This window comes from Hoplias malabaricus, chromosome Y, assembly GCF_029633855.1.
Source record: "Hoplias malabaricus isolate fHopMal1 chromosome Y, fHopMal1.hap1, whole genome shotgun sequence".
NCBI classification, from domain to species: Eukaryota; Metazoa; Chordata; class Actinopteri; order Characiformes; family Erythrinidae; genus Hoplias; species Hoplias malabaricus.
In genome coordinates this window covers 67,598,973-67,611,052 of record NC_089820.1, presented here as the reverse complement: position 1 = coordinate 67,611,052, position 12,080 = coordinate 67,598,973, and the positions used below count along the sequence as shown (strand labels likewise).

Sequence of the window (12,080 nt, the reverse complement as noted above, 5' to 3'; positions counted from 1 at the left end):
ATTTAGCAAGAATATCTCGGTATCTGCTTTATTTATGAAAGAAGGAGATTTTCATATCTTTATGTTTTTAACACACAAAGACCTGCTTATCGGATGAACGTCATAGTTCGGTAAATACATGTTTATTAGCCTGGGTTGCCACCTAGTGGACAATGATTGCCTATGCATTTCAAACAAAACGAACCATTCCTGAGGTCCCTGTTGAGGAAGGGTGTCAGAAACCTCTGAATAAAATTATACACATAATTTTGAAGATTACTAAAATATGATGCTCCAGTTGTACATTATATACATATTTTTAATGGTATATGTTTAACATGACCAGTGTTATTAATTCATTAACTGTCATAGCAAAAACTATAAAGACTATAACAGCTCAACATTTAATATTTTATTATTTTATACTTAAAATAACCACTGGATATCTTCCTTCACTGGACTCAGAGATAAATTAAGCCCTTAAGGCAAGAGAAAAATGTTATTATTGTAAAAAAAAATGACACAAATCTTAAATATTTTATTTGATTTTCAGACTTACTTTTAATGGCTTATTAATATAGAAGAGAAAAATCACTGTAGACTTTCACACAAAGATAAAGCAACTAGATGTGGTAATGACATCACACAGAAGAAACTGAATAGAATAGAAACTAATATAATACAAGATTGAAAAACCTGTTCAAATATTCTGCGAAAGGAGATCCTACACCAATGTATGTGTATGTAGCTCACACATCAATCTTTACAAAACTAATTATACTGTATAATGCACGTTTCAGTTCATTTATTTCTATACATTTCTATAAAGATATTCTTTCTACATTCCCTGAGTTATAACACAAACACAGACCACTATGGCCACTACTATCCTTTGCAGTGGTGTGTAGGCTACATTTGTAAATTGTTATAAATAACAGTATGTCACTGTCAAAAACATACAAAACAAAAAAAATTAATTATACAAATCCAACATGTGATTCTCCAAATGTATATAAATATATTTGGTGTGTTCTCCCTGTGTCTGCGTGGGTTTCCTCTGGGTGACTGTCTGTGAGGAGTGTGGTGTGTTCTCCCTGTGTCTGCGTGGGTTTCCTCCGGGTGACTGTCTGTGAGGAGTGTGGTGTGTTCTCCCTGTGTCTGCGTGGGTTTCCTCCGGGTGACTGTCTGTGATGAGTGTGGTGTGTTCTCCTTGTGTCCGCGTGGGTTTCCTCTGGGTGACTGTCTGTGAGGAGTGTGGTGTGTTCTCCCTGTGTCTGCGTGGGTTTCCTCTGGGTGACTGTCTGTGAGGAGTGTGGTGTGTTCTCCCCGTGTCCGCGTGGGTTTCCTCTGGGTGACTGTCTGTGAGGAGTGTGGTGTGTTCTCCCTGTGTCTGTGTGGGTTTCCTCTGGGTGACTGTCTGTGAGGAGTGTGGTGTGTTCTCCCCGTGTCCGCGTGCGTTTCCTCCGGGTGACTGTCTGTGAGGAGTGTGGTGTGTTCTCCCTGTGTCCGCGTGGGTTTCCTCTGGGTGACTGTCTGTGAGGAGTGTGGTGTGTTCTCCCCGTGTCCGCGTGGGTTTCCTCTGGGTGACTGTCTGTGAGGAGTGTGGTGTGTTCTCCCTGTGTCTGCGTGGGTTTCCTCCGGGTGACTCTCTATGAGGAGTGTGGTGTGTTCTCTCTGTGTCCGCATGGGTTTCCTCCGGGTGAATGTCTGTGAGGAGTGTGGTGTGTTCTCCCTGTGTCTGCATGGGTTTCCTCCGGGTGACTGTCTGTGAGGAGTGTGGTGTGTTCTCCCTGTGTCTGCGTGGGTTTCCTCCGGGTGACTGTCTGTGAGGAGTTAGTGTGTTCTCCCTGTGTCTGCGTGGGTTTCCTCTGGGTGCTCCAGTTTCCTTCCACAGTCCAAAAACACACACTGGTAGGTGGACTGTGCGACTCAAAATTGTCTGTGTTAGTGTGTGTCATCCTTTCAAGGACTGGCACCCCCTCCAGTGTGTGTTCCTGCCTTGCGCCCAATGATTCCGGGAAAACTCCGGACCCACCGCGCCCCTGAACTGAATAAGTGAATGAATGAATGAATGAATGAATGATTTTTGGAGATTTCTTTTCTCTCCTTGAACTTCTTCCAGAAACTGTAAATGTGGAATTGCTTCAAGCAGTAAGAACTACCATCTACAAGGCAAGGCATAAGAAACAAAAATAAACGATTAAAAGCTTAAAATATCAAGGAATGTGGAGGAGTTTACATTAAATTTTATTTTTATTACACCGCATGTGAGCAGATATCAAATTTGAATCTTAATATAAATAAAGTCACTAAAGGCAGTGTGGTTTTATATGTTTTTTGCCTCTAAAAACCCCTCACACTGTTACATTTCATAAACAAAATTTATTGTAAGCATACATTTATCAACATTATTTATAAAACTCAGACCCCACATGCAGTTCAGGACAGAACATATAATGGCTGTACTAATATTTGAACTGTAGTCACTGTTACCCCTTGTTCTTATCACCATTACTGTAAAGAGTTGAACTGTTTACATATCAACAAATTCATTTGGAGTTCCTCCTAAAAATAGATCATTTTTTATGATCTTTTTATTCCTAAGATATTACTTACATGAGTTTGTCCAGTTTAGAATGTTGATTCTTCTTTAAAGCAAGCAGCCCATTCACTCCGGAGTCCTGCAGCTTATTTCCACTCAAGTAAAGCTCTCTCAGATTGGAGTTTGGGTGTATGGCTGAAGCAAGAGCTGCACAGCTTTTCTCTGTGAGTTTACAACGGCACAAACTGGAGGAACAATAAATGCATATTTCTTAGAGCATATTCGGCAGTAAATGTGTGTGACTAAGAAAGTCTTATTTATATATATTTTTTTTACAAAACCATAATTCATTCATTGTCCATACGCACTTATCCAGTTCAGGGTCGCGGTGGGTCACTGGGCGCAAGGTGGGAACACACCCTGGAGGGGGCGCCTGTCCTTCACAGTGCGATATACACTCACACATTCACTCACATACTCACACCTACGGACACTTTTGAGTTGCCAATCCACCTGTAGCGTGTGTTTTTGGACCGTGGGAGGAAACCGGAGCACCCGGAAGAAACCAACACAGACACAGGGAGAACACACCACACTCCTCACAGACAGTCACCCGGAGGAAACCCACACAGACACAGGGAGAACACACCACACTCCTCACAGACAGTCACCCGGAGGAAACCCACGCAGACACAGGGAGAACACACCACACTCCTCACAGACAGTCACCCGGAAGAAACCCACACAGACACAGGGAGAACACACCACACTCCTCACAGACAGTCACCCGGAGGAAACCCACACAGACACAGGGAGAACAAACCACACTCCTCACAGACAGTCACCCGGAGGAAACCCACGCAGACACAGGGAGAACACACCACACTCCTCATAGACAGTCACCCAGAGCGGAACCCGAACCCACAACCTCCAGGTCCCTGGAGCTGTGTGACATTATATTGAACACCTTTTTTGTGGATTCAAGAGATGTGATATAGACATCCAGCATTGAATGGGAGTTTATGTATAAGTCAGCTGTTTATTTATTAACACAGAGAAAAAGAATAAAACATTTATTTAACAACTAAATATATTTTATTATTTAAAAATAAATGTATTACTTACTGTAGCTTTTCAAGATTACAATGTGGATTTCGCAGCCCAGCACAGAGTAGTTCCACCCCTGTGTCCTGTACCTTATTGCTACTCAGCTCCAACTCTCTTAGACTAGAGGATCTGAAGCTGAGGACTGAGGCCAGAGCTTCACAGCTTTTATCAGAGAGCATGCACCCAGACAGCCTGTGGGATTGAAGTCAATGATAAAACTGACTTAAATCCATTTTAAGTCTTGAAGTGACTCACTTAAACACCAATTACAATGCTTCTTCAGTTGCAGTACTTTGTAATAGCACTTTATTATAGCTATAACAATTAGTATACAGGGTGGGCCATTTATGTGGATAAACCTTAATAAAATGGGAATGGTTGGTGATATTAACTTCCTGTTTGTGGTACATTAGTATATGGGAGGGGGGAAACTTTTCAAGATGGGTGGTGACCATGGCGGCCATTTTGAAGTCTGCCAATTTGGATACAACTTTCGTTTTTTCAATGGGAAGAGGTCATGTGACACATTATTGGGAATTTCACAAGAAAAACAATGGTGTGCTTGGTTTTAACGTAACTTTATTCTTTCATGAGTTATTTGCATGTTTCTAAATATAAAATGTGTTCAAAGTGCTGCCCATAGTGTTGGATTGTCAAGGCAACCCTCTTCTCCCACTCTTGACACACTGATAGCAACACCACCTTCAAATGACCCCAAAGATAAAAGTCTAAGGGGGTCAGATTGGGAGACCTTGGGGACCATTCAACTGGCCCACGACGACCAATCCACTTTCCAGGAAACCGTTCATATAGGAATGCTCGGACCTGACATCCATAATGTGGTGGTGCACCATCTTGCTCGAAAAACTCAGGGAACATGCCAGCTTCAGTGCATAAAGAGGAAAACACATCATCATGTATTTCATTGTACATCATTTCCTATATCCAGTGGCCTTGAGGTTTCCATTGATGAAGAATGGCCCCACTGTATTTGTACCCCATATACCACACCATACCATCAAGATGTGCAGCACCTGAAACTATGGATACTGGAAGCCTGTGCTAGCATTTCTCCTGCGGTGTTGCTATCAGTGTGTGAAGAGTGGGAGAAGAGGGTTGCATTTACAATCCAACACAATGGGCAGCACATTGAACACATTTTAAGAGTGGTCAGAAACTTGTAAATAACTCATGAAAGAATACATTTTATTAAAAAAAAAAAGTTGGATCCGACTTCAAAATGGCCACCATGGTCACCATCCATTTTGAAAAGTTTCCCCCTTCCCATATACTAATGTGCCACAAACAGGAAGTTAATATCACCAACCATTCCCATTTTATTAAGGTGTATCCATATAAATGGCCCAGTCTGTAGAATAATTATGTGTGTTAGTATGCATGAAAGATAAGGTTAAAATAATGTAATGACTGTTATGTTAATGAAGCACGCTGATACAATACAATACTTACAGCAGTATCTCCAGTTTACAGTTTTCACTCTGTAGACCTTTACACAAATGTATTATTCCTGAATCCAACATCTGCTTGTTATCTCTTAGATTCAGCTCTTTTAGACAGGAGGAGTTTGAGCTGAGAGCTGAAGCAAGAGATTCGCAGCTTCCAACCCCAAGATTACAGTATCTCAGCCTAAGTAGCAAATCAAAATGTATTATCACTACCAGAAAACGTTTAAATTGTATAATTTCAGTATAATAATACAAATAAGTACACACATGCTACATCTCTCTAAATTAATTCATTCCTTCATTCATTCATTCATTACCTGTAACCCTTATCCAGTTCAGGGTCGCGGTGGGTCCAGAGTCTACCTGGAATCATTGGGCGCAAGGCGGAAATACACCCTGGAGGGGGCACCAGTCCTTCATAGGGCAACACACACACACACACACATATTCACTCACACACTCACACCTACGGACACTTGTGAGTCGCCAATCCACCTACCAACTTATGTTTTTGGACCGTGGAAGGAAACCGGAGCACCTGGAGCACCCGGAGGAAACCCACACAGACACAGAGAGAACACATCTCTCTAAATATCTACTAGAAATGTATTTACTATTTCCAGTTGGAGTATAAATATCACAAAAAAATTACTTACTCTAGTGTTTCCAGTTTGCAATGTAGACTTGCTAGTCCAGTGCAGAATAACTTCATTCCAGTATCCCTTAATCTGTTCTCTCTGAGGTTCAGCTCAATGAGTTTTAATTGGTTTGTGCTAAAAGCAGATGCAAGTGCCTTGCAGCCTTTGTCTGTAAGGCTACATCCCTTCAACCTCAGTGGAAAAACAACAAATTTGTTTTCAGAATAAAATAACTTTTTTGTGCGCCCATCAAAAAATAAAAGAAGAGAAAACTGAAAAGTGAAAGAGAAATGCTCAGTACCAAAACATGCAATGTCATACTGAAACTTACTTTGCTGATCTGGCTGTTTTGACAGCTGGTAACAGCCTCAGAAGGACGTCATCAGGAGTGAGAAATTCATTTAAATCATTCATGGGTGTTCCTATGTATTTCCTCAAGTCAAAGTCGTTCAGCTCCTCCACTAATTTGTGAAACTCAAAAGTCAGGGTTGACCACTTCTCAGGTATAAGCATCACAACAGAGAGTGCTCGTGTGCTTTTTTCCAGTATCTCCACAATTGAATAATGGTTTAGTTCTACAAGACAGTAGAACAAATTGATCCTTCGGTCAGAAGAGGGATCCTCTCTGATTTTCGTCTTGATGTACTCTACGGTTTCCTCGTTGCTCTTTGAGATGTCGCCTGACTCTTCAAAGAGATTTTGCAGAAGACTCTGACTGGACTCCAAAGACAGGCCAAGAAGAAAACGGAGGAAAAGATCAAGGTGACCATTCTCACTCTTTAACGCCATGTCCACAGCAGCCTTGTGAAATTCAAAAATTGATGAAGCCTTGAGAAGAAATGCAAGTTCGGTGGTCGGATCAGACACTTGATCTGACTTGATAAAACAGTAGAACACATATAAAGCTGCAAGATGTTCCTGAATGCTCAAATGCACAAAACTGAAAACCTTTCTCTGAGCCAAACCAAATTCTTCTCGAAAGATCTGTGTGAACAATCCTGAGTACACAGATGCTTCTTTGATATCAATTCCACATTTTTTCAGGTCTGTCTCATAGAAAATTAAGTTGCCCTTACATAGCTGCTGAAAAGCCAGATTCCCCAATTTTAAAATCATTACTTTGTCTGTTTCTTTAACCTCTGTGTACTTTTCATGCTTGATGCGTGTTTGTATAATCAGAAAATGGGTGTACATTTGCATTAGTGTGTTAGGAGTCTCTTCATTTTCCTCTTGACACAGTGTCCTCTCTAGAACTGCAGCAGAAAGCCAACAGAAAACTGGTATGTGGCACATTATATAAAGGCTCCTGGATGATTTAATGTGCATGATGACTTTGTTTGCCAGGCTCTGGCTAGTGATTCTCTTGCGGAAGAACTCTTCCTTCTGGGGGTCCTTAAATCCTCGTACCTCAGTTACCCGGTCAATAAACGCTGAAGGAATCTGACTGGCTGCTGCTGGCCGAGAGGTTATCCAGATAAGAGCAGATGGAAGCAGATTACCCTTGATGAGACTTGTCAACAGGCTGTCCACTGAGGTGCATTTTCTTACGTCAGAACACCTCTCTCTTTTTTGAAAATTCAAAGGAAGTCGACACTCATCTAGACCATCAAAAATGAGCAAGATCTTGTAGTTGCTGATTTCTTCTAAACCTTGTATCTCCTTAAAAAAGTGGTGAAGAAGATCCACCAAACTGAGTTTTCTCTCCCGCATCAAATTGAGCTCCCTAAATGGAAGTGGAAGTATTATCTGAATATCTTGATTGGCTTCTCCTTCGGCCCAGTCCAGTATGAACTTCTGCACTGAGATTGTTTTTCCAATGCCTGCAACTCCTTTCGTCATGACAGTTCTGATCTTCTGCTGTTGACCGGGCGTGGTTTTGAAAAGTTCATTGCATCTCACAGGTATGTCTTTTCTCGCTGGCTGCAAAGATGTTTTCTCAATGAGTCTGACCTCATGGTTTCTACTAATTTCTCCACTCTCACCTTCTACGATGTATAGGTCTGTGTAGATGTGACTTAGTAAGATGGGATTTCCATGCTTTGCTGTTTCACTAAAGACAAACTGACTTGTCTGCTTCAGATTCAGTTTGTGATTTTTAAGAAGCTCTTCCTCAGGCCTTAAAAAAAATATTTAAACAAATACAATGTTCATAACAAGTTTAATGTAAAATGAAACATGGAAAGATATCAATCCTTTAAACTTAGAATTATTAATCACAAATATAAGGAAAAAAATAAGACATCTCAAAAATAAAATGAATAGCAATCAAAAAAAAATAGTGAAACTACTTCAAAGGACAATATCCATTTATTCGTTCATTGTCTATAACCAGTTCAGGGTCGCGGTGGGTCTGGAGCCTACGTGGAATCACTGGGCACAAGGCGGGAACACACCCTGGAGGGGGCGCCGGTCCTTCACAGGGCGACACACACTCACACATTCACACCTGTGGCCACTTTGAGCATCCGTACACGGGGAGGACACACCAAACTCCTCACAAACCTCAAACTCCTCACCGACCCACAGCCCCAGGACACTACCTGTTGCTGTTAAAAATAAATATAAGCTACCCTAAAACATTGTGAAACCTATGTCTTTACGCAACATAATAAATAACAATCAACAGATTCTCCCACCTGTGTTCAGAAAAATCTTCATTGCAAATGGGGCCTGTGTGTTCAATAAACTGGTTGCTCTTCACAGTCTCACATCTATGTTCTGGTAAAGTCGATGCCTGACAAAATGGCCTTCAGAACCAAAGATATATATTGTAAAAACCTTATATTTTAATAATAAATATGAAGAATTTACAAACATTTTAACAGAACATTGCAAAGCACTTTTACCCATGTTTAGACTGACAGTTTCCTTTTTGAAAATAGTCCTTGAAGTCCATAGAGTTGTCACTCTTCATGGACACACAGCTGGATTCTGGAGAAGTTGCTGTCTCCTGCTGGAGTGTCCTTCAAAAACAGAAATGCACAGGAGAATGTGATCTTAAAATCCAATAAGTCTAAAGTCATTAATTAAATTTTAAGTGCATTTTAAGATCATAGGCACCTTTTAAATGATCTACAGCAATGTGAAATAATACATGATATGTGCAGCACAGTAATCAGTAGAGTACATACTTTTGACAACAAACAATACATTGAATTATAATTAGCATGTACAGTGAATAATATTCACCTTCCATAGGAAAACCAATCATATTAAAAAACAGTGTTTTGCAAGTTTGACACTGTTGACATTAAAGTGGGGTATTGAAAGAACTCATATCAAATTATAAAACATAGACACAGATTTGTCTAAACCAAAAATAATAAAAACAATTTAAAGATATGGAAAATATTTCTTACCTGTGATTAGCTGAACTCTTTTCTTTTTGAAAATAGGTCCTACATTCCTTAGAGTTATCACTCTTCAATGACACACAGCTGTGGTCTGATAAAGTCGCAGTCTCCTGCTGAAGTTTCCTTCAGAAAGACAAATAAGCATACAAACGTCATCTTTACAGATGTTAAATAATCACTTGCAAAGTGTAAAACAGTGCAATTAACTACAGAGATTTTATTATTATTATTATTTAAATGAAAATGCTGTTAGCAATGTGTAAATTTAATTTACCCTCTGATTTAAAGAGGGATTTATTCCCACTTTTCAGTCCAAAATTATTAAGTATGACCTGGTTAGAGTTTACTAGTATTGTATGCTTCACCTTGTCTTGGCAGCAATGTAAGGCTGCGCTTGACCATGGCACTGCTTCAGCTGTATTCAGTCAACTGTACATTTATAAACATTATTATATATCACAGATATGTATATGTATATATATCACAGTGAACATTTGTATTGTACCTCTGTTCTTCTAGAGAGGAGATGCTTTTGTTTTCCATTGGCTGATAACTCATCTTGGACACAGGAAGGGTGAAATTTTGTTGTCTATGGAGGTGAAGAACTGTGAGCTGAAAACCTAAAAGACAAAAGAGGTCTGTACCTAAAAGCTGAATACATCATTTTTAGTATACGAATAGGGTTAACCATCATTCGGTGAAAGGGGTGGGGTTAGATGCATATCCTATAAGGGAGGAAAGAACCCCTGGGTAACACATTGTATTTAGAGATCAGGTTACAGGCCATAGGTTGGAAACACAGATATAGAGAGCAAAGTCCTCCTTCAAATCCAAATTTAGCTTGCTAGAACGAAGCTAACAGTGTGGTCAGATTATTCCTGTTGATATTTCTTTCATTCTGTGTTCCCTTTTTTTTTAAATTATTTTCAAAGGTGTCCCCACACATAAAGCCCTCTAACCTTCCTTTCATTTCAACCACAAAGTAACCCACTGTCCGTTTGTCTTGAAAAACAAGACAGAAATAATCAACATTCCTTCACTTTTTAGGACTTCCTGAAATTTAGAACTTAGTGAACCTGCTATTCCAGTTCTTAAGGCCAGTTGGATAGACTGAACAGTGCTCATTTTATGTACATAACATAGCCAATAAAGAATGTAAAGAAATATATCTTTCAGGCCAAAACAGTTGGCCAGAGTTTCCCCACCCCTATTTTACTTGAACACAGACAGAATCATAATGACAGATGTCATAATATTTAATAGCATTATCTACAGCTTGTGTCATATAGTGACTTGTAGCCGAAGGGACATTAAATTTCATACCTGCCATTACATCTGTCATAATCGTCAACACTAAAGATAGCACAACATCTGCCATGTTTAAGTCATGATTGTATCAACAGTATGAGGCAACATTAGAGTAAATATATAAATGTATATATAATTGTTTTTTTTTTCCAAAACTTTTAAATACGCTCTCATATAAAAAAGATTGACATTTTTTTGCACTAATTAGAATAATCTATGAGTAAACATACCATACTGAAATAATTATTAGCTTGGGAGGTTTATGAAAGGTTTGCTATAGATTTGCTTCCTGTGAAGACTTGTGAAGACAGTAAATTTATTTGCTCTTACCTCATTGCGGTAAAGATGTAAATGAATATCAACATCGATATTCAATAATAAAGGACAGGATATTAAATTCCACTGAACAGTGGTATTTTGTCTCAGGGCGTCGTAATTACTTCCTCAAAGAGTGCCGAAACCTTTCGCCCTGAAGTGACGAGGAATTATATTAAAGCGAAAGTACATTATGTTATTCTTCTAAAGTCCAGCCACACCCCATTCCTTTCCATCTGGTAGTTCCATGAGACAGGCAGAAGTAGCTTTTTGTTTTTTAAAAAAAGGGTTGTTTTCCATCTTTCATTCTTTCTTTCTTTCTTTCTTTTTCTTTATTTCTTTCTGTTCAGCCTGGAATCTATGAGCTTTGTTGACATCTGGTGGCCATTTTATAAAAACTGATAAGCGTACAGCTTTTTTATTATTATTATTATTATTATTATTATTATTATTATTATTATTATTATTATTATTATTATTATTATTATTTTCAGGTTAGTAATCACGATTACCTATAATCTCCATCAAAAAACCTGCCGAACGTATGCAATTACTGTCAGTCTTGGTTAGATTAAATACAGGAATGTGCAAGTTTTTACATAGTTTTAACACTAGCTATAATAAACAACATTGCTTGATAAGCTGCCATTATTAATCAATGCAGGTATCATTTAGATACCACTGAGGCACACAGCATGATTTACATTGGCTCACGTTTGCTGAAACCATGCATACAGCACTTACAAGCACTTACAGACATTGCCTCCGAGGATAACTCTTGCCTCCTCACCAAGGATGGTAACCCAGACATTGTACAGCATGATGGATAATGGTGAATAGCACCAACTGTGCACAAAACTATATAAACCTTGTATAAAACCAGGATCTCCATGCACAGAACGCATATTTATATGTTATTTTTCATGCCTTGAGGCCATAGAACCTGAAAAACGTGTCGCCTTCAAGGTTTGAATGGAAACTTGGAAATGAAAATATATATATATTCTGTCAGCCAAGCGTCATATATTTCAGAGCAGTGGTTCTCAAATTTTTTAGGCCACACGTACCCTTTTATGTGATAATTATGCAATTATTTGTCATTGTACAACATACAAAGAAATGTGTCTTCGCATTTAACCCATCTGTGGAGTGTTTGGGGGTTTAGCACCTTGCTCAAGAGCACTTCAGCCATGGATGTTCCTACTCTTCCTGGGGATCGAACCAGCGACCTCTGCCACCAAGACCAGTCCTCTAACTTTTAGGCCATGGCTGCCCCCATATAAGGTACGCCACAGAAACACAGATTAGACATGCAAAGGCATTTACTGCTTATGATTTAGTAAAAGGGCTGAAGATAGCTATGCAGTGGAAG

The 12,080-nt window shown here is 39.4% G+C and overlaps 1 protein-coding gene across 1 annotated transcript; it reads right to left on the bottom strand.

The window, feature by feature from the left end:
• Nucleotides 1-550: 550 nt before the first annotated feature.
• Nucleotides 551-10,855, bottom strand: LOC136678362 (protein NLRC3-like). Its single transcript, XM_066656398.1, has 11 exons — nt 10,724-10,855; nt 9,591-9,705; nt 9,092-9,208; nt 8,579-8,695; nt 8,369-8,479; nt 6,064-7,848; nt 5,751-5,924; nt 5,099-5,275; nt 3,647-3,820; nt 2,596-2,766; nt 551-2,144 (listed from the first exon to the last, which is right to left on the bottom strand). The coding sequence occupies exons 2-11, from the start codon at nt 9,641-9,643 to the stop codon at nt 2,138-2,140; spliced, it is 2,886 nt and encodes a 961-aa protein (XP_066512495.1). The 5' UTR covers nt 9,644-9,705; nt 10,724-10,855; the 3' UTR covers nt 551-2,137.
• Between the last annotated feature and the right edge of the window lie 1,225 nt (nt 10,856-12,080).